Here is a 20871-nt window from a genome sequence, read left to right as displayed (position 1 = left end):
CAACTTTTGTTTTATAGAAAGCAGCTAATTAAGTTGCTTTCAAGGCCACAGCTGGTAAGTTGGCAAGAGGCAGGACTGGAATGCCAGGTCTGTTTGGCACCAGTCCTTTCAGATTCTTTGGAATTGAAAACTTCTCCTGCATCCATACCTTATTTTTCTTCGTACCGCTCTCTCCCACCCACCTCCATTCAGGCTGTGATAGACTAAAGGGCTTCACATACGGCAGGAAATAAAAGCTGATCCAGGAGAAAGTTTCCCGTTGGGGTAAAGCCACATGACAATAAAATGCTAGTTCAGTGTTTTTTAAAATCCTCACCCAAGGAAATGTTTTCCATTGATCTTTAGAGAGAGAGTGAGTTTCGGAAGGAAGAAGAGAGAAACATCAGGGATCAAACTTGGTCTGTGGACCTACACTCTTAACCGCTGAGCCAAACTGGCAAGGGCAGTGATTTAAAAAAATCTTCTTTTAAGTCATAGTCCCCTTTGAGACACTAATAAGGCAAAGGACCCTCTCCCTTCAGAAATACATACATTTTTGCATAATACTTCAAAGGAGTCACAAACTCCACCTCTCCCCACAACCTCACCAACTGCCTGCCCAAAGATCATAGACACCCCTCCTAATATATATATTGTTAAGAGGACCTAAAAAAATAGTTGCGGTCAGACTTGATGAGCTCTCTAGTGGTCTGGGAGTAGGAGAGATTATACAGCAATAAAGCCCGGGACTGGTTGGTTGAGTTTTCTGTTCACCAGAAGGTGGTGGCTCCAATCCTGGTCAGGAACATCCCCAGGCTGCAGGTTTTATCCCTGGGTGGGGCCTTTTTGGAAGGAAGCCAATCAATGTTTCTCTTCCCCTGCCTCTCTCTCTAAAAAATCAATTAAAACATTTATTTATTTATTAAATATATTTTATTGAGTTTTCACAGAGGGGAAGAGAGAGGGATAGAAAGCTAGAAACATCAATGAAAGAGAAAGATTGATCAGCTGCCTCTTGGAGATGTGCCCGAAACCAAGGTACATGCCCTTGACCAGAATCAAACCTGGGACCTATCAGTCCGCAGGCCAACGCTCTATTCACTGAACCAAACTGGTTTCGACTAAAACATTTTTAAAAAATATTCCAACCCCTCCAAAACAAACAAACAAACAAACAAACAAAGCAGCAATAAAGATGCTATTTTCCAAATTAGGTTATCTCAATATTCAAAATCAGATTAGAGGGAATAAGGAGGCACCAATACACAGGGGAGGGTGTGTTTCTGATTCAATAAAACTACTAGGTGCCCTTTCTTCCAAATTTCTTGTATCAGTCAGACAAAGTAAAAAAGAAAAAGAAGCAACACTCCAGTACACTTTTCTTTTTTTTCCTTTTTTACTTACATTAAATACATCGGTAAATCAGCAGTCGCATTCTGTTACCACGATTGTTATGTTGGAAGAGTAAAGGGGGGGGAGGCAAATGCTTTCTTAAAAGAAATAAAGGGACCCCCCCCCAAAAAAAAAAAAAAACTGATAGAAGGAAAAAATGAAGAGCTGGGAAATAAAAACTAAGATCCCCAAGCCCAAGAGAGCTCAAAGGAAAGCAGAGAGCTGGTAGGGAGGAGAAGGAAGGCAGCAGATAGGCCCAGGAGTTAAGGCCAATCCTGTCCCTAAAGGGGCTGGGGAGGGGAGAAGTCTGCAGAAATGGTTTCCCAGCCCCAAGGCAATGAAACATCCTCACTCCTGCTCCACGGGGAACGCTGCACAGAGAAAGAACTTCATTTCAAAGACTTAAGAGAGCCGTCCTAGTTCTTCCACTTTTAAGAATGCACGGGGTGCTGTTGGGGGCTGGTGAGGTGCTGGCAAAGGAAGACAAAATGTGTATGTATTTGAGGGCCACGGGAACTAAGGCTGCCCCTGGAAAAGGAAGGGAATTGAAGCCTACGTGGAAGAACCCAAGCTGGGTCCTTTAGAATCTCAGCCTCATGGATTTTTCAGCTGCTCGGGGACAGAAGGAAGTCCGTGAGCCAAAAGGGCAGACAGGTTCTAATCCTCGGTCCCCGAGGCCTTTCCTGCATTGCTTCCAATTTCCCCAAACTCTAGGTTGGAACAGAAAGTTCAGAATGCTCTCCTGCCTTGATGGCTTCCCGAAGACATCCTAAAATACCTGATGAGGGATGTGAAGAGAGGCTAGAGATTTAGAAAGGACCAACTTCGTCTGGTGACGTGCGACAGCTGTGAGGGACCTTCAGTGCCAGACTTTTGCTGTCCACAGGAACAGGCGTTCTATTTTAAGGGGCCACAGTAGGCCTCTGTGGTGCTAGCCCCTAGTGGTACATGGATTAAGCCACTGGTTGCATGGGTGATGAGCATGGGCATAAGCATGGAGGGACTAAACTGAAGATACTAACAACGGAGAAAAGAAATAGGGCCTGATTTTGGGGGGTGGGGGAGAGAACAGACTGTACAGTGGGAATAAAGATCATACCTATTTACAGGGAAGTAGAAAGACATGGTAATGGGTGGATCAAATTGAACATGAACCCTGGGAAGGGAGAGAAAACTCCTCCCTCTTGCCTGACTCCTCTTCACCCCTACCACGGTCTGTGCTATCCTGAGACCGCTCTCCGGTCACTTCAGTTCCTTCCCCAGGAAAGGCGAACCTATACCCATGAATACAGGCTGGCGAGAATATAGGTTAAGAATCAGAGTTGGAGCAAGATCGCAGTGGAGATTGGGCTTGAGTAGCTGCCACTCGACAGTTCCTCCCCAACCCTCATGTACATCTTGGATTCCATTTAATTTAAAAGGTGAGAGGGCAGGTAAATCAATCAAAACCCCCATAAAACAAGTGTCCCAACTGAACTACCATCAATTAAAGTGCAAACTGCAGGGGGATATAATGGCTGGGGCCATCCAAAGGCCAGACAGAAAAAAATGCGCATGTATAAATCAGAGGATGGGTGTCAGAAACTGGTCCCTCCTCCCTTTAGGTCACAGCAGAGCCAAAGATGCAGGCAACCAGTGAAGATCCTTTGGAGGACTCTGGGGTCCAGAGTTCCCCCCACCATGGAGGAGAAGCTACCTAAGAGACTGATTGAAGGGAAACTAGGCCTTGGAAGAGTTCCGGAGCCACAGATGACACTGCACCTCCACCTCCTCCTCCGCTTCCGCCCAGTTAACTAACAACACGACTCCAACTGGTGCCCAAGAGCTTGCCTTCCTATTCTCACTCTACCTAGAAACACCTTCCACAAGGCCAACTCATGGATACTGCAGTGTCTTCAAATATGAGAAACTCCAACCAAATAACCCAAAAAGGAAATTTCCTTTCTCCCTCCTGCTGAGCCTTACTCTCCCCCAGGGCCCTTAACCTGACTGAACTGGAAGCCTCCTTCCTCAGTTCCTGGGTTCTCCACCTTCTCCAGCCGAGGGAAAGGAGGAGGGGGGTTAAGAACAGGGACTGACCAAAGCAGAAGGGGCAGGAGACAAAAAAATGTTTTCTGAAAAAGTGGGGAGGAGGAGGAGGAGAGATAAGTAGGTCACTGTCTTGCACCTATAATACAAAGTGAAGAAAGTCTGTTTTGGAAGGTAAGTCCTGGGGATCTGACCCCCGAGCCCCAGAGTAGGGGCAGGAGGTCAGTGGCAGCAGCTGCCTGGTGTTGGCTGGAGCGTTAAAAAGTGCCATGACGGAGCTGTCAGGAGGCAGCCCTTGGGAGCCAGGGCTGTGTGCTGTTACCGTAGGGGCTGTGTGCTGAGGGTTGGGAATGGAGGTTATTTCTTAGCTCTCGTGCTAGCTCCACACTTGTTCGCTGCTAGCTAGCCCCTCAGTTGCTACAACACTGGCTCTTGTTCTGCTGGGACTGCTCGTGAAGATCCACACCTCGGCTTCGGCCTGCTGCACCCCCCAGATTCTGGGGTTCACTCTTTGGCAACTTCTTAGCTGGAGACAAAAAGAGAAGGGAACAAAGTGTGGTAGATTTTAACTCCCCCCCCCCCCCCCGAAAAGGACTATTGGGTGGGGAAGAAGAAGGGGAAATGTGAGACATTAAAAGAATGCTGAGGAGGAAGGGGTTCACTACTCGTAAACTATATCAAAGACAACTAAAGGATGGAGGTCACATGGGAAGTTAAGGCGTTTCACCAGAGGAGACCTCCCATTTATCCTTATGAGCTGGGCTAGTGATCTTGCCTAGAGGTAAGGGAAAAAGACATGAAGACCTCAGGCAGCTCTGACCTTACCTATTGCCAGGAAGAGATCATTCACGTTCATAGCTGTCTTGGCTGAGGTCTCCATAAACAATAAGCTGTTGTCATCTGCATATGCCTGGGCCTCCTACAAGGGATGGGAGACAGTGGTGCTCAGAACGTAGGTTAGAAACAACTATGGCCTTTCCACTCCCATGTAGCACCGGAGCTAGGCAACGTCCTAGGTTCCCTCACCTTAACACTCCTCTGAGCCAGCTGGCTCTGGACCCATATTTTGGTGACAACTCCCTCAAGGATAACCCATGGTCTAGACCACTTTATGCAACACACAGATATCAGGAATCCTAATTTTGGGAGAGAAAAGTAAGTTGGTTGGGGGCTTTTGGGTTCTGACCCTTGAAAAGTCCCTTACCTCAAATTCAATCGCTCCCTCCTTCCTGTTTTCACACTGGTCCTCCCACAGCTGGTGTTCCCTACCCACCCGGCTGCTCTGGAATTTTCTTCTGACTCCGCTAAAATCTCCTGGCTATCATTAGGGTCACAGTGTTGCTGTTTTTAACACGGTGCAGGACTGGGGAATGACATGATGAATGTCCTCAGGTGAGGTTTCTAGAGAGGGCAGGTTTGAACAAAAGAGGTCCCAAGCACAGAGGGAGTGTACTAGAAAGAAGCTCTGTGGGCCATCTTACTTCATACTCCACCATGCGCTTGTTGGCCAGGTCAGCTTTGTTCCCCGCCAGGGCAATAACAATGCTAGGACTGGCCTGTCGCTGTAGTTCCTTTACCCATGTCTTCGCTCGGGCGAAGGTTTCCTAGGAAAACATGAGGAAGAAAATGGGTGGGCTGGAATGACTGTCAATCTAGGCCCATCACCTTTAAAGCCCAGTCTCAAAACTCACCTCTTCCAGGTGGTCTTCCCTCACTGAAACCACTCATCTATACTAATAGTAGCCTAGGTGGTCGTGACGCCCTCACGCCGTCACAATCCCACAATCCATCACTAGGAGGCTGCGTGTGCAGCGGGTGTGCGTGGGTGGGCGGGGACTTGATGCTGCGTGCATGGCATGGAGGCGGAGCCTGGCGGCCTGGGGGTCCCGCAGCCCTGTGCAGTGCGGAGGCAGGCCCCGGCTCCAGCCCACTTCTTTGGGCAATCCATCGAGGAGCCCCAGATGGGCGGGCAGGGCCTGCCTCTTTGGGGAGATGGGTCGCGGGGCTCCCGCACTGTGAGAGGGCACAGGCCAGGCTGGGGAACCCCCCAACTCCAAGTCTAGTTTCTGATAATTTATTACCTTTATCTTCCCAGCACTTGGAAGGGTCATTTTGTTATTTTGAGAACTTGTGTTCTCTCTCCCACCTAATTTAATTCCTATAAGTAAAAGGAAGGATAACCCTCTCAGCCCACTTACCTGATTAGTGATGTCATACACCACAATTGCAGCTTGGGCACCTCTGTAGTACATGGGGGCCAAGCTATGGTATCGCTCCTGCCCTGCTGTGTCCCAGATCTCAAATTTGACTGTTGTGTCATCTAGGCAAACGGACTGGGTGAGGAAGGCCGCTATGGAAGAGAGAATGGAGAAGCAGTTGTGAGAGGATGAATGGGAACATTCCACATCCCTTCAAAATATCTCCTCTAAGCCTAAGACCAGTCACAACTTGGGCCATTCAGCTACAGGAAAAGGTTTAGTGTTCTCTTTATATATTCCTGGAACCAGGAGTAAGACCACTCTTGGCTAAGTCCTTCCTGCAGAAGTTTCTCTAGTCTAAGGAATGACTGCACATCATAAATAAACTATGAGGGACAGAAAGAACTGGCACTGATACCAGTCATCCCTCTTCTAACCAAAATAAGAGATGAGCTTCAGATAAAACATCAAGAACTGAACAGAGACCTGGCTGGTTTGGCTCAGTGGATGGAACGTCGGCCTGTGGACTGAGGGTGCCGGGTTTGATTCCAGTCAGGGGACATGCCCAGATTGTGAGCTCAATCCCCAGTAGGGGGTGGGCAGAAGGCAGCCAATCAATGATTCTCTCTCATTATGGATGTTTCTCTCCCTCTCTCTCCCTCTCCCTCCCTCTCTCTCTTCTCTCTCTCCCTTCCTCCCTGAAATAAATAAAAATATTAATTTTTAAAAAAAGGAACTAAATAGAGAAGAAAAATAACAGATTAGATTTTAGTTTGATGGAAGGTCCCACCATTATCAATTATTTGTCTGTTACTTTTTCTATAATTTTCTGCTAGCCCAATAACACCACATTTTCTCTTTTCTTAAATAACATTTTATTTATTTATATTTTGTTAATCCTCACTTGAGGATATTTTTCCATTGATCTCTTAGAGAGAGTTGCAAGAGAGAAGGAAAGACAGGGAGAAATGTCAATGTAAGAGAAACATTGATTGGTTGTCTCCTGCACACGCCTCCTGCATGTGTCCCAACCAGGGCCTGAGGTATGTGCCTGGAATTGAACTGGGGACCCTTTGGTCCACAAGCCAATGCTCTATCCACTGAGTCAAGCAGGCTAGGACAAGAACACCACATTTTCAAGGTGACTAGTACAGGCGGGGAAATACAATAGTAACATGGAGTTCTCATAAATGATCTTTTATTGAATTAGCAACCTATTTTTGAGGTAGTGGCAGGGAGAAGGCAGCAAATGTGGGAAAGGCAAATGGCCTTTATCTTTCATGTTTAATTCCAGCCTCTATTTTATCATCAGATATGTACATCAGAATGCACATATATGTATGCTTACACCCCCATCACCTTCAATGCTCCCCAGATGATTCTGGTGTGCATTTATGATTATGAATCACTGCCCCAAATCAACCCTCCTCAAGAAGACTCTCAACTGCCGGGACCGGTTTGGCTCAATGGATAGAGCGTCGGCTTGGGGACTGAAGGGTCCCGGGTTCGATTCTGGTCAAGGGCATGTACCTTGGTTGCGGGCATATCCCCAGTAGGGGGTGTGCAAGAGGCAGCTGATTGGGGGTGTGCAAGAGGCAGCTGATTGATGACTCTCTCTCATCGATGTTTCTAACTCTCTATCTCTCTCCCTTCCTCTCTGTACAAAATCAATAAAATATATTAAAAAAAAAAAAAGAAGACTCTCAACTGAACTTGACTGGGATCAAGATAAGAGTAGGGGGAAGGAGACAGATAAAAATTTGGTTTTATTGGTGAGCAAAGGTCAATCTTCTTTCCTGTAGGCAGTAAGAAGATGAATATATACCTGCTTTTTGGCATTATGGCTTTTTCTTTTACTTTCTTTCTGTTTTATAAAGGATTTCCATTCCAGGGAGCTAAGAGGGCCAGCTTCACAGTTAGGTCCCTAGATCTCCCTTCAAAAGCCTTACTAAGCCCCAAACCTCTTCTTTCCCTGAGATACTCACCTCCAATGGTGCTCTCCTGGTACTCATGGAATTGCCCTTTGACAAAACGTAACACCAGGCTAGACTTTCCCACTGCAGATTCACCCAACAGGACCAATTTGAACTGGCATATTTTGGTGGCCTGGGGCTGCCCATTGGGCCTGGCTGTGCTTCTGCTAGTCATGGCTAGCTTTTCAGAGTGGGAAAGGGTGGAGGGAGGGGAATGCCACAAAGCGGCAAAGGGGGGAAGGGGAAGGGGAGGGGACTTCCAGGCTTCAACAGTCCTGTAAGAAAAAATTGGGTAAAATTAAAACAGACCCATTATAGTTACAATCACTTTTTAGACAAAGAATAGAATCTCTTTATTTCTTTTCTCCTATCTATATATATAAAAGGCTAATATGCAAAGTGTCCCCTTGGAAGTTTGACCATGAGTTTGCTACCAGGTGGTGGCACGGAATGAAGGAATGCCCTGGCTGCAGCCTGAAGGCCCTGATCGGTCCTGATTGCCAGCCAGGCCTAGGAACCCTACCCATGCAGATTCCATGCACTTGGCCTCTAGTGATCTTACAATCATCCACCATTTGGTTACACCACTGAGTGTAACCAGGTAGCTAACACTCAGTGGTTAAGAGTGGAGAACGAGCCCTGACCACTTTGGCTCAGTGGACAGAGCACCGGTCTGCAGCCTGAAAGGTCCCAGGTTTGATTCCAGTCAAGGGCATGTACCTTGGTTGCAGGCACGTCCTCAGTAGGAGGTGTGCAAGAGGCAGCAGATCAATGTTTCTCTCTCACTGATGTTTCTAACTCTCTATCCCTCTCCCTTCCTCTCTGTAAAAAAATCAATAAAATATATATTTTTTAAAAAGAGTGAATGATAAAATAATTGCATTGGAAGTAGAGTTTACCCTACTACATAATTCCCAAGTGCCAACGGAGCCAAAATGGAGACTCAAAACTGTGTGGAAGAAGTCTTTACTCCTTCCATTAATTTCTCACCATGTCTTCAAAGAACAGCAAATTGATCAACTTTTAGTTGCCTAAAGAACACCTAGATCCACCTACAAGTACCCTAGATCCTTATTATCTCCCTGGTTTCCTGGGGCTGTCCTTTTTTAAAAAAAATGTTTTTATTGATTATTTTTTGTTTTCTTTTTTAAATTGATTTTAGAGAGAGAGGAAGGGAAAAGAACGAAACATCGATTGGCTACCTTCTGTACACCCCTACTGGGGATTGAGCCTGCAACCCTGGCATGTACCTGACAGGGAATTGAACTAGTGACTTTTTGGTGCACAGGACAATGCTCAACCAACCGAACCACACCAGCTAGGGCTTGGGGCTGTCCTTTTTCTTCCTCCTGCTCTGCTTTTTTCTAGCTTCAAAAGAAGGAATTCATTCTTGCGGTGTGGGAATGTCAACACTCCTAATAGTGGAGGGCTATCTTCTGGTTCTGTATCCTTCATATATGACCAGTCTTCTTGATATTTCTGAAAATCTAACCAAGGTCCAAAAGGAAACTTACCCTTTCTCATTTATGGTCAAAGGTGAGTAGAGAAACACAATCAACAGACCACATTTGGCATCAACTCTTTCATTTTGCTTCTGCCACCTCTTCATGTCTGAAAATTTCTTAAGTCTAAGAGTCAGTAGGCTTGACCTGCTCTCAACTTGCAGCTGTCTTCCTAGTGCTTAGGGATTAGATTACCTCCATACCAACAGGGCCTAACAGCTGTAGTCCTCAAAATTAGAGACAGAGAAAGAAGGTATACCTTCTAAACACATGCAGGAATCTCCAGAGGATGGTGTAAGAGTAAGTCTTCAAGCAATAAATATTTGATGAAAGAATAAGCTTGAGGTGTATAGGAGGTAGCCAATCGAGCCTTCTCTACCTTCCTTCCAAGAGGCTAGGAGAGCTGGTGCTGGAGGAGGCAGAGAGAGAAGCTGGGCCTTCAGGAGCCTAATCATGCAAACCTGAATACTTCATCAATCTGACTCTGAGGGGGAAAGAAACTGAGGCATTCAAAGAAGTTAGTATGATCAGAGCATGCAAAAATTCTCTCTGAAATCTAAGCATTGCTTGGATTGTACTTTGCTTGTTCAAGTTAATTTTTCCCTTTTCCAGTTCAAATTAACTTTTCCCTTTTCCCTCCTTTAGTGACTCCACAATCATCATAGTCAACAGCATATGTGGGGAAACATTTTGTCACTATAACAAGTTGTTTTGAAGTCAAATCAGGGTTAAAAATCTCTGCAATCCCAGGAAAGACATAAAAATCATAGAGGAGGCAGTGCAGAAGAACAAAGGCTGCGGAGTCCAATTCACTGGGTTTATTTTACAGTTCTGCTTACTAGCTGTGAAACTTTGGGCCAGTTACTAAATCTTATCAATGTATTCCTTTTCTCATCTGTAGAATGGATAACAGCCTTATGAGGACCTACTTCCTAAGATTGTAAGGATTCAATGAGATAACACATATAAAGAATTTATAGCCCTATCCGGTTTGGCTCAGTGGATAGAGCATTGGCCTGCAGACTGAAGGGTCCCAGGTTCGATTCCGGTCAAGGGCATGTACCTTGGTTGCGAACACACACACACACACACACACACACACACACGAAAAACTCTAAAATCTATTGTGAAGTAAAAATTATGCTGTAGACTAAAACATGTGGTTGTATCCTATTTCTGTAAAAAAGACAATTCTGCATAGAAAAAAGTATGGAAAGATATACACCATTTGTTAACAGTGGTTACCTCTGAGGAGAGTGGGAAAAGGAAAATGGTATGTGGAGGATTCAGATTTTTTTCATTCTATAATAAATAATTCTTTTTTAATAGGAAATATATTTTTAAAAAACTTTCTAAACAACTGTTTGGGTGTGTGTTTTTTTTTAATGCTTAAAAAATTTATGGTGACCGACAGTAGTAAACATTCTAAATATAATTACTTGGGGGGAAAAATTAAAATTGGTCAATGAGCCGAGACCGGTTTGGCTCAATGGATAGAGCGTCGGCTTGGGGACTGAAGGGTCCCGGGTTCGATTCCGGTCAAGGGCATGTACCTTGGTTGCGGGCATATCCCCAGTAGGGGGTGTGCAAGAGGCAGCTGATCGATGACTCTCTCTCATCGATGTTTCTAACTCTCTATCTCTCTCCCTTCCTCTCTGTACAAAATCAATATATTTAAAAAAAAAAAATTGGTCCATGAAACCCAAAATTCTGTAGTGCAAGAACCAGTATTAATTAGCTTCTTAACCAATGTTACAGTTCTCTAGCTGTTTTTACCCTCAAATCTTTAGTTTCTCAAACTGAGGCTATAAGCCAATAGTGCCCTTGAAATCACTTGGTGGATGATAAGTATATTAAAAATTAAGCATAACTGCAAATAGTAAGCGTAAGAATCATGTTGTGCCCTGACCTATGTTTCTCAGTGGCTAGAGTGTTGGCCCACACTTTAAAGGGTCTTGGGTTCCATTCCCAGTCAATTGGGAATTACCTGGGTTGCAGATCTGATCCCTGCCCTGGTCAGGGTGTGTGCTGACAGCAACCAATTGATGTTTTCCTCTCTCCCCCTTCCCTCCTTTCTATTCTAAAAAAAAAAAAAATCAATGGAAAAAAAATATCCTCAGGTGAGGATTAATAGCAAAAAATAACAAAAAAGAATCATGTTGTGAAAATGTCTCTTGTGGCCCCAGCTGGCTTGGCTCAGTGGATAGAGGGTTGGCCTGCAGACTGAAGGGTCCCGGGTTCGATTCCGGACAAGGGCACATGCCGGGGGCTTCGGGCTCAATCCCCAGTGGGGGGCGTACAGGAGGCAGCCGATGAGTGATTCTCTCTCATCATTGATGTTTCTATCTCTCCCTGTCTCTGAAATAAATTTTTAAAAATTATATATACATATACATATATATACATATATATATATATATATATACACATATATATATATATATATATATATATATATATATATATATATTTTTTTTTAATAGCCAAATCCTGTTTGGCTCAGTGGATAGAGCATCGGACTGTGGACTGGAAGGTCCTCGGTTCGATTCCGGTCAAGGGCATGTACCTTGGTTGCGGGTGCATCCCCAGTAGAGGGTGTGCAGGAGGCAGCTGATTGATGTTTCTAACTCACTATCTCTCTCCTATCCTCTCTGTTAAAAATTAAATTAATAAAATATCTTAAAAAGAAGGAAAAAAAAAAAATAGCCAAAACCGGTTTAGCTCAGTAGATAGAGCATCGATCTGCGGACGGAGAGGTCCCGGGTTCAATTCTGGTCAAGGGCATGTACTTTGGTTGTGGGCACATCCCTGGTAGGGGGGTGTGCAGGAAGCAGCTGGTTGATGTTTCTCTCTCATCAACGTTTCTAGCTCTCTATCCCTCTCCCTTTCTCTCTGTGGAAAATCAATTAAAAAAAATATTTAAAAAGAAGAAGAAAATGTCTCTAGTGTATGTACACACACTGAATTTTGATGTAAAAAAAATTTTTTTTAAGTGAATTGTGATAAAAAATTTTTTTTAAAACACTGTCTTAGAGAGGCCTGACACTGAAAGATGGGTTAGTGGGGGGTGGAAGGAAGTTTAGTCTCTGGCCAGCCTAGATGGAATTAAGATGAGGACTGAGTACAGAGATTAGAGGATTCTCCAACCCTACTAAAGACCTGAAAACTAAAAGCCAAACTAGACAGACTCAGTCCCATGTAGTAGTAAGGGCTTTGTTATTGTGCAAGCCTGAATTTCATCCCTGTCTCAGTTAACACTGTGATCTTAGGCTACCCACTCCCTTTTGCCTTTCTGAGCCTCAGCTTCCTTAACTATAGGGATAAACAGAGGGGAGGGGAGAGTAGCAAAGAGCAGAATTTGAATCCAAAGATCTGGGTACATTTAAGAAATTTGATTCTCTTAGGGTTATTCAACATCTGTGAGGATGGTTTTTTTAAAATATATATATATATATTCTTAATATTTTATTTGTTTACAGAGAGGAAGGGAGAAGGATAGAGAGTTAGAAACATCAGTGAGAGAGCAACATCAATCAACTGCCTCCTGCACACCCCCTACTGGGGATGTGCCCGCAACCAAGGTACATGCCCTTGATGGGAATAGGACCTGGGACCTTTCAGTCCGAAGGCCGATGCTCTATCCACTGAGCCAAACTGGTCAGGGCTAAAATGTATTTTTATTGATTTCAGAGAGGAAGGGAGAGAAAAACATCAATGATGAGAGAAATCATTGGTCGGCTGCCTCCTGCATGCCCCCTACTGGGGATCAAGCCTGCAATCCGGGCATGTGCCCTGACCGGAAATCCAACTATGACCTCCTGATTTATAGGTTGACACTCAATCACTGAGCCATGCTGGCTGGACAGGATGAATTATTTTTAAAAACCTATTTATGTGGTTCACATACATTGTTTTATAGGAAAAGAAGCTAGGTCTTCATATAACTCTACACTTTAGATTTGAAAACAGATGACACAATAGAAAAATAACTACATTAAAAAAAGAAATAAGTGCAGATGATAAACTGATCAAGTTTCCTTTAGGTGACATTAGACTCTACTCTTTTTTTTTTATAATCACCTGATAATATGTTTTTATTGATTTTTAGAGAAAGAGAAAGGGAGAAACATCGATCGATTACCTCCCATACATGCCCTGACTGGGGATCAAACCTGAAATCTTTTGGTGTATAAGATGACATGCCAATTAACTTAGCCACTCAGACAGGGCACATATTATACAGTACTCTTAAGAAACAACAGAAAAAGTTACTAGAATCTTCAACTTATTCTTTTACCTTTTAAAAAAATATTTTTTAATGGATTTCAGAGAGGAAGGTAGAGGGAGAGATAGAAACATCAATGAGAGATAATCATTGGTCGGCTGCCTCCTGCATGCCCCCTACTGGGGCTCAAGCCCCCAATTCAGGCATGTGCCCTGATTGGGAGCTGAAGCAGGTGAGCTTAGTTCCCGGATGGATGCTCAGCCTTGAGCCACTCCCAGCTAGTTTACCTTTTTATCTATTTTAAAGCATATGATCTAAGGAGCAGAACACAGCCTAATATTACTATTCTACAAAATGAAAACATGGGAATTAGAGGAGACTGATTCTCATGCGCAGACACATCACTGTAGGCTTGGGAAACAGTAGGGAGTTGGGCGTGAAGATAGGAAACAGTCATAGACACACTCAAGTTGCAAAGGCCTGATCAATAATAACCCCCACAGACAGTAAGTCAAACCAGAGCTCAGACACAATCAGCAAACTTTCTTGCTACTAAGCAGCCTTGGCTTATCAGAGATGGGTAACCAGTGGGTTATAAAAGACTACCTCCCGCCTTTCCGATCTGCCATCTGCGGTGGAGTCGCCGCCAAAATGCAAATTTTCGTGAAACCCTCATGGGGAAGACCATCACTCTGGAGGTTGAACCCTCAGATACAATAGAAAATGTAAAGGCCAAGATCCAGGATAAGGAAGGAATTCCTCCTGACTAGCAAAGACTGATCTTTGCTGCAAACAACTGGAAGATGGGCGTACTTTGTCTGACTACAACATTCAAAAGGCATCCACGCTTCATCTCATGTTGAGACTTCGTGGTGGTGTCAAGAAAAGGAGGAAGTCTTACACCACTCCCAAGAAGAACAAGCATAAGAGAAAGAAGGCTAAGCTGGCTATCCTGAAATATTACCAAGTGGATGAGAATGGCAAAATCAGTCGCCTTCATTGCAAGTGCCCTTCAGATGAAATATGGTGCTGGAGTTTTTATGGCCAGCCACTTTGACAGACATTATTGTGGCAAATGTTGTCTGACCTATTGCTTCAACAAACAAGAAGACAAATAATTGTATTTGGGTTAATAAAAGACACGAACTAACAACAATAGCAAAAAAAGACTACCTCCCACCCTAATGTGTCACCCTCAACATGTCCTCCTTTCCTGTTCACAGGAATTGATGGGCTGTCCATCTCTGTGCCTTGATCTTTAATCCCAACATGTTTATAAGGGTATCATGGCTTTTTTATGCAATAGCTAGACTCAAAAAATCAGGAGTACAAAAATGAAATAAGCCGAAACCGGTTTGGCTCAGTGGATAGAGCGTCGGCCTATGGACTGAAAGGTCCCAGGTTCGATTCCGGTAAAGGGCATGTACCTTGGTTGCAGGCACATCCCCAGTAGGGAGTGTGCAAGACGCAGCTGATCGATGATTCTCTCTCATCGATGTTTCTAACTCTCTATCCCTCTCTCTTCCTCTCTGTAAAAAAATCAATAAAATATATATTTTTTAAATGAAATAATATCTGTAAGATTCAATATTCTGGTAGTGATTTTTTTCTAAGAGTTGATCCATTCAAAGGTAAACAATAAACCACAGCCAACCAGTCAAGTAGTGTGATTATTACCTCCAGACTTAAGTCAAAAATAAAGAGGGAGGAAGATTTTCCTTTCAACCCGTTCAGTTCAGAAGAGAAGAGACCAGATTTAACTTCCTTAGAAGTGCAGCTCCACAGAATGACTTATCAAATGACCATTAACTAGGGAGGATTGAGGCTTGACCCTGGCAACAGCCCACTGGGAGAGGGGAAAGAAGGAGGATAAAGGGGCAAGTTCTTTAGGTGGGCAGCTCTCCCACCAGCACAGGCAGGTATGAGAAGGAAGCGTTTCTCAGCCTGCGGATCCCAGCTAGAACACAACTCTGTTCCTTCGGTAGCTCTGAGTCTCTATGCCTATTACATATGCAGCTCCTAGAAGTCTATCGCCTATCAACAGAGGCTGGGTTCCAAGTGTACAGCCACGAGAGCCTTGCCCATTCCCAAATGTCAGCGTGTAGTCAGTTTGCCAGGTAAGAAGCAATCTAGAGGTCATCTAGCCCAGGCTCTGTATTTTATAGGTGAGGAAACCAAGGCACATAAAACTAATCACCTTGCCTGGTGTTACCATACAGACGCTATCAGCTGTCACACAGCTGTTCAGTAGCAAATCTTACAAGTACTCCTAGTTACTCTTGCTACTATTATTCCACTATACCTCCTAAGGGAGCAATAGAGCCTGAACTCTGAAGAGGGCACTAGGACAGGAACAAGAGCTGAGACTGGGTAGAATTTCTGCCTCTATTCAGTTAAGATAAGTACTTCCTTTGGGACTAAACATTAGGAAGACCTAGGCTTTCCCTGGATACTGGGATCCAGTCCCACATCCTTCTGACAAAAGGGCTCACTCATTATTATGCCTTTCTAGAAGGTCTTGACCAACGCCTGCCAGGACAGCTGAAAGCAGCAATTTAATGGAAGGTGACAGGCAAAGCAGTGGTAACTTTTGCAGAATTCAGTGGGCCTTGGGATTAATGGGAGAGATTTATTGAGTATGGATAGATTTATTGAGATAGGGCAGAAGCCAGTAAAACCTTCAACTTGCAAACTTGATTTAGATTCCAAATTACAAAAATCCTGAACTGAGAGCTCCACTATTTGGCTCAGCTCTTTCATTGTGTTGATCCAGGGTTAACCAGTGAATCACTGGCTTGAATGAGAGTCCTTCCACCTCCCCCACTCTTTCCCTTATATTTCCTTAAGAGGCAAAAAGCATACTTATCTCTTATCAGCATGGTACCTCAAACTTCCTACTATTGACCTAGGAAAGATTAGAATGCCCTTTCACACTTTGCCTGCCTAGCAAACTTCTAATGTATCTTTTAAAGTCCAGCTCAAATGTCACCTTCTCTATGAAATTGCATAATTACCCTCTCACCCCAGCAGTATTCATCACTGCTTCCTCTGGGGTCACATAGTATTAAGACTGTATTACTATCACAGCACTTATTATATCAAATTAGTTTAAACTATGTACTTCTCAAAAAGTGGGACTACTTTTTATGTTATCTTGAATCTCCAGAGCAGAGCACAATACTGGTTCCCTAGTAGATGTTCATTAAATGCTCCTTCTATTAAGGCCAAAGCAATCCTGCTTCCTTCCTTAACTCCTCCCCTTCCATGCCACCTGGAGAGCTTCTTATTTCCATTTGGAAATGTTATTAGTCAGCCTCAGAGAACCAATTCTCTTCCTGTCTTGCTTTGTGATCTCCCTTGGATGGAGGGCCCCCTAGAGACTCAACCCACAAGGTACTGTTGCAACTCATATGGGCTAACTGCTTTTCCTGTCACCCGTTACTATGCCTCAAATGGCCTAATCACACCGAATATGTGGCCCTTCCACCCTAACACTGAAGCAACTATGGCTAAATAAAAAAATTCCCTGAATTTTCAGTTGATATTAATGCTCAAAAAACTTTGGGTCATTATCTCTATTAATTCTTGAACTTGAGAAATACAAATGAAAAAACAAAACAAAACACCACCTCATATTTGTGGATAGAGCATTGGCCTGGGGACTGAAGGGTCCTGGCTTTAATCCTCGTCAAGGGCACATACCTCGGCTGCAGGCTTCATCCCTAGGAAGGGCATGTGGGAAGCAACCAACTGATGTGTCTCTCTCACATCAATGTTTCTGCTAGTATGACTCTTCCTCTCCCTTCCACTCTCTTTAAAGAAATCAATGGAAAAATATCGAGTGAGGATTAACAAAAACCACACACATACAAACACTCAAATACTCTTACCACCAGAGCTTAAGGACACTGAAAAGGTACCCCCAGTCCCTAAACAGAAACTACAACCTGATCCAGAAATTTGCTCACATGGGTGGCTCCTTACTCAGTTACTATCCAGTCAATGACTAAATCTTTCCTAAAACATTCTTGGGAAGTGGGAGTATATTGTGTAGGGTTTTAAGGTATCTTTCCTCCTAAAAAGCTGTTGCATTTCCCTAAGTCACTGTCTTACACTTTGTTTACTTTCCAATCTGAAAGGCCTTAGGAATAGGAGCTACACACTGATTTCTCCTACCCTCTGCTTCCTCAGAAGTCAATCCTTATCTACAAACATAAACAAGTAAAGAGCAATCCTGGGCAAAGTAAGAGAAGATATATGGTATGACTTCAAGGGCAATAGGAAAGCCCTCTTCTCCAAGTAAATTTTTGTAACCCAAGATTTGTGTTTGAAATTCTACATTGATAATTCCACTCCTTAGCTCCTTCTTATGAAACAAAAACTCTTGGGAAGATTAATACTTTAAGTGACTATTTGTTACTTATACCTTAATATGAAGCAATTTCTTAAAGGTAGGCTTTGATTAAGGGGAAGGCAGAAAAGACCAAAAAATATATATAGAAAGAAAGGGACAGGATATCGCCAGGATGTAGAACATGGCAAAGTCTAGAGAAGATTAAAACACACACATACAAACTCCTACAATTTTCTCTAGGACTGGCTCAGCAGGAGAGAAAATAAAAACTCCTAGGGGACACAATCAAGGCTTCTGTACAAAGGCTGGGCCTATCAGAGGCCTTCTAAAGCCAGTAAGGATAAATTCAACAAGGAGGTAGTATGAAATGTCCCAGTAGTGCTAAAGGACAACCCATTTCTTACCTAGAGAAACTTGGGAGCTTCTCATAGAAAGATACAAGGGAGAACCATCATCTTCTTTTAGGATAACGAAGGGACAGTCATATAACATACACAGGCAGAGACCATGAACAAGAAGATAGAGGTCTCAAATTTCTCATGTTAGCAGAGATGCCACTAGTTCTCCCAAACAAAATGACTCACCTTAATGTGGTTTTTTTTTCCCCCTGCTCATAAAAAAGTTTTGGCCATCTAGCTGGGCATTTTCTAAGATATCCACTGCACAACTGGGGTGTGTGTGAAGAAGGTGCGGGATAACCCAGAGTACAGCTCTTTGCTTGTCTGAATTTGATAGAAGCAAGACAAGAAGAACTGTGAAAGGAGCACAATAAATAACAGTATCATCGCGGAAGGGAAACTGATAAGAAAGAGATCAGAGTTTGGAAGGAACATAAACAAAACTGCCTTTGGTGGCCCATTCCCCAAAGCAGAGCAAGGTTAGCCTCATCTGCTGCCTCTTTATCTCTGACCTTTCTGGATGAAATATAAGTGAGGTTATGTGTGGGAAGATTTATACTTTTTTCACTTATGTACAGCTTGAATATTTAACAATATGTACATATTACTTTTCACATTAAGAAGAAACGTCGTTGTAAAATACATTGGTAAAAAAGGAGGAAGTATAAGGGAAAACCCAACAAGATCCAATCTATGGGAGCTTAAGGTCAGAAGACCATTAAAAATATATGAGAGGTGGGAACCCCTGAGCCTTAGTAAAACATCTTCCTTTTCTCTACTCGCCCCTTTCCCCAAGTGCCTTACTATTTGCTATTTCTTTTCTTTTTTAAAATGTTTTTAATGATTTCAGAGAGGAAGGAGGGAGAGATAGAAACATCAATGATGAGAATCACTGATCGGCTGCCTCCTGCACGCCCCCTACTGGGCATCCCATGGGCAACCGGGGCCTGTGCTCTTGACTGGAACTGAGCCTGGGCCCCTTCAATCCGCGGGTTAACGCTCTACCCACCGCGCCAAACCAGCTAGGGCTGTTTGCTATGTCTAACCTGGGCTCCTGAAGAAGTAAACAAAGAACAGGGGTGATGCCAATCTTGGGGAATAGAATTTCTCTTCCCCAAATCCCTTCCTCAAGTGGTATCACTTCATATTTCCAGGGTTGGTTCCACCTCATCATTACCTACCTGGGAAACAAACACGTCTAAGTCCTACAAAGTTTCACTAACTGTGGCTGGAAGATCTCCTGGTGGCTGGGGAGACCCTCAGAGCCTTTCTAGGGCAGATGGGATTGCTCGTTTCCCACTTCCCAGTTAGAGCGATGGAATGCACCACAGACCACATTATTGAGAGGGAAAACAAACAAACATCTCCCAAGTCCAACTTCTTAGCTCTTGCACAAGGACTGCACCCCAAACCATCTGAGGCTGGAAGGAAGAAACAGAGAGTGCACTCTCCAGCTGAAGCCAAGGGAACGTGTAGGGTCTGAGTTTGGAACAGCCAACAGTCACAGGAAAAGAAGAAAAAAAAAGTCACGTTTGTTTTCATTGGCTACCCTGGGAGTACCCAAAACTTCAAGCGATCACATCTCAGCACTCCATGGGGACAAAAGAGTGGGTCCTCCCAAGCCCCAGAGCCCCCAGCCCACCGTGGAGCAATCCCAGGAGCTCCACGGTGACACCAGGCCCTGCCTCCATTTCCCCAACCACCTTCGCCTTCTAGACTAGGAAAGCTTGCTTCGCTCGCCTCGCTGAACCCAAATCCTCCTCTCAGCTCAACTCTGGGGCGCCCTCGTTATTTTTATAATAGTCACTTTCCCCGGAAAAGAATGCTTCTTACCCAGCTAAGAACGCTTCTGGGGCCCTGCCCAGTAGACATCTCCAGAGCGCCAGCCCCGGCTGCGCTCGGGGCCGGGCGTTGAGGCTGACCCCTCCTCACCTCCCCGCCGATGGGCTTACCTCACCGGCTGCCCGGCCTTTCCTCCAGCTCCTCCCTCTCCGCGCTGCTCAACGAGGCCTGCCCTGCCCTCACACAGACCCGGGCCTCGCGTGCCCACTCCCGGCCCCGCCGCCGGCAGCGCCCAGCCTCGCCAACTTGGGGCTCCCGGCCCGCCTAGCCCCCTCCCCAGCGCCCCCCTAAGGCCTGCCGGGGCCCGGCCCCCTTCTCCCCTCTCCAGTGGGCCGCTCGGACCCCATCGCGGAGGCCCAGACCCGCCTCCGCGCTCAGGACGGGCTGCGCTCCTCTCCCGGGCGCCTCCGCCCCTACCCTGCAGGGCTCCATCAGCCCGGTACCTGGGGCTCCGTCTCCCCCGTCGGGCCCAAGCCTGTGTCGAACAGACAAACAGCCGCAGCTCAACCAAACCCTCGGCCCCTCCTCCTCCTCCTCGCCCTGGGGCGGGGGGCCCCGGCCAATGGCGCGATTACGCCTACCATCGAGGGTGGGCTCTGCGCGCGCCGCTCCGCCAATCCCCCGGAGAAAGGCGGGCCTGCATCGGCGCTGTCACCAACGAGGACGGGCCTGGGCCCGGACAGGCGTGTCCCCGGGCCAATAGGAAGAGGGAAACCTTCAATATGGACAAGGTGAGGAGCCATTGACGAGGGAGCTCCCCGAGACAGGAGGCGGTACACTGTTGACAGGCGTATACATCAACCAATAAACTCTTGACACCCTCATGACCCCGCCTTTTGGCTCATAAACATCTAATCAGGTGAGCGACGGAGGCGGGCCTAAGGGAAACTTTAGCCAGTCCTGCGGAAGTTCGGAACTTGAATGGCAGGCAAGGCGGGGTGGAAGGAAGCCGCTGACCTTCGCCCCTCCCCCCGGGTTTG

The 20871-nt window shown here is 45.1% G+C and overlaps 1 protein-coding gene, 1 long non-coding RNA gene and 1 pseudogene across 3 annotated transcripts; 2 read left to right on the top strand and 1 right to left on the bottom strand.

Annotated features, from left to right (window-relative positions):
* The first annotated feature begins 15 nt into the window (after window positions 1-15).
* Window positions 16-309, top strand: LOC123653192. The gene is made up of 2 exons (XR_006742851.1): window positions 16-54; window positions 193-309. It is a non-coding gene; the product is annotated as an uncharacterized LOC123653192 (long non-coding RNA).
* An 807-nt stretch (window positions 310-1116) lies between these two features.
* Window positions 1117-20462, bottom strand: RAB5B (RAB5B, member RAS oncogene family). 2 transcript variants are annotated; one of them, XM_036454615.2, is made up of 7 exons: window positions 20335-20447; window positions 9332-9481; window positions 7583-7845; window positions 5598-5749; window positions 4881-5003; window positions 4225-4318; window positions 1117-3925 (listed from the first exon to the last, which is right to left on the bottom strand). In XM_036454615.2, the coding sequence occupies exons 3-7, from the start codon at window positions 7743-7745 to the stop codon at window positions 3810-3812; spliced, it is 648 nt and encodes a 215-aa protein (XP_036310508.1). In that variant the 5' UTR covers window positions 7746-7845; window positions 9332-9481; window positions 20335-20447; the 3' UTR covers window positions 1117-3809. The 2 variants fall into 2 exon arrangements, with proteins under 2 accessions (XP_036310508.1, XP_036310507.1); XM_036454614.2 differs by lacking the exon at window positions 9332-9481 and having other exon boundaries at window positions 20335-20462.
* LOC118729497 lies at window positions 13859-14447 on the top strand (annotated as a pseudogene).
* Window positions 20463-20871: the final 409 nt, after the last annotated feature.

Source organism: Pipistrellus kuhlii, unplaced genomic scaffold, assembly GCF_014108245.1.
Source record: "Pipistrellus kuhlii isolate mPipKuh1 unplaced genomic scaffold, mPipKuh1.p scaffold_m20_p_3, whole genome shotgun sequence".
Taxonomy (NCBI): Eukaryota; Metazoa; Chordata; class Mammalia; order Chiroptera; family Vespertilionidae; genus Pipistrellus; species Pipistrellus kuhlii.
Note: the sequence above shows the minus strand (reverse complement) of the source record. Positions and strands in the feature narration are given on the sequence as shown.

Bases quoted from the DNA above. Each gene is read 5' to 3' on its own strand.
- RAB5B (XM_036454614.2), bottom strand. From the start codon at position 7,745: ATGACTAGCAGAAGCACAGCCAGGCCCAATGGGCAGCCCCAGGCCACC. The intron at 5,750-7,582 runs GTGAGTATCTCA...TCTCTTCCATAG, and splicing joins CCAGGAGAGCACCATTGGAG to CGGCCTTCCTCACCCAGTCC. The intron at 5,004-5,597 runs GTAAGTGGGCTG...ATGTTTTCCTAG, and splicing joins TGTATGACATCACTAATCAG to GAAACCTTCGCCCGAGCGAA.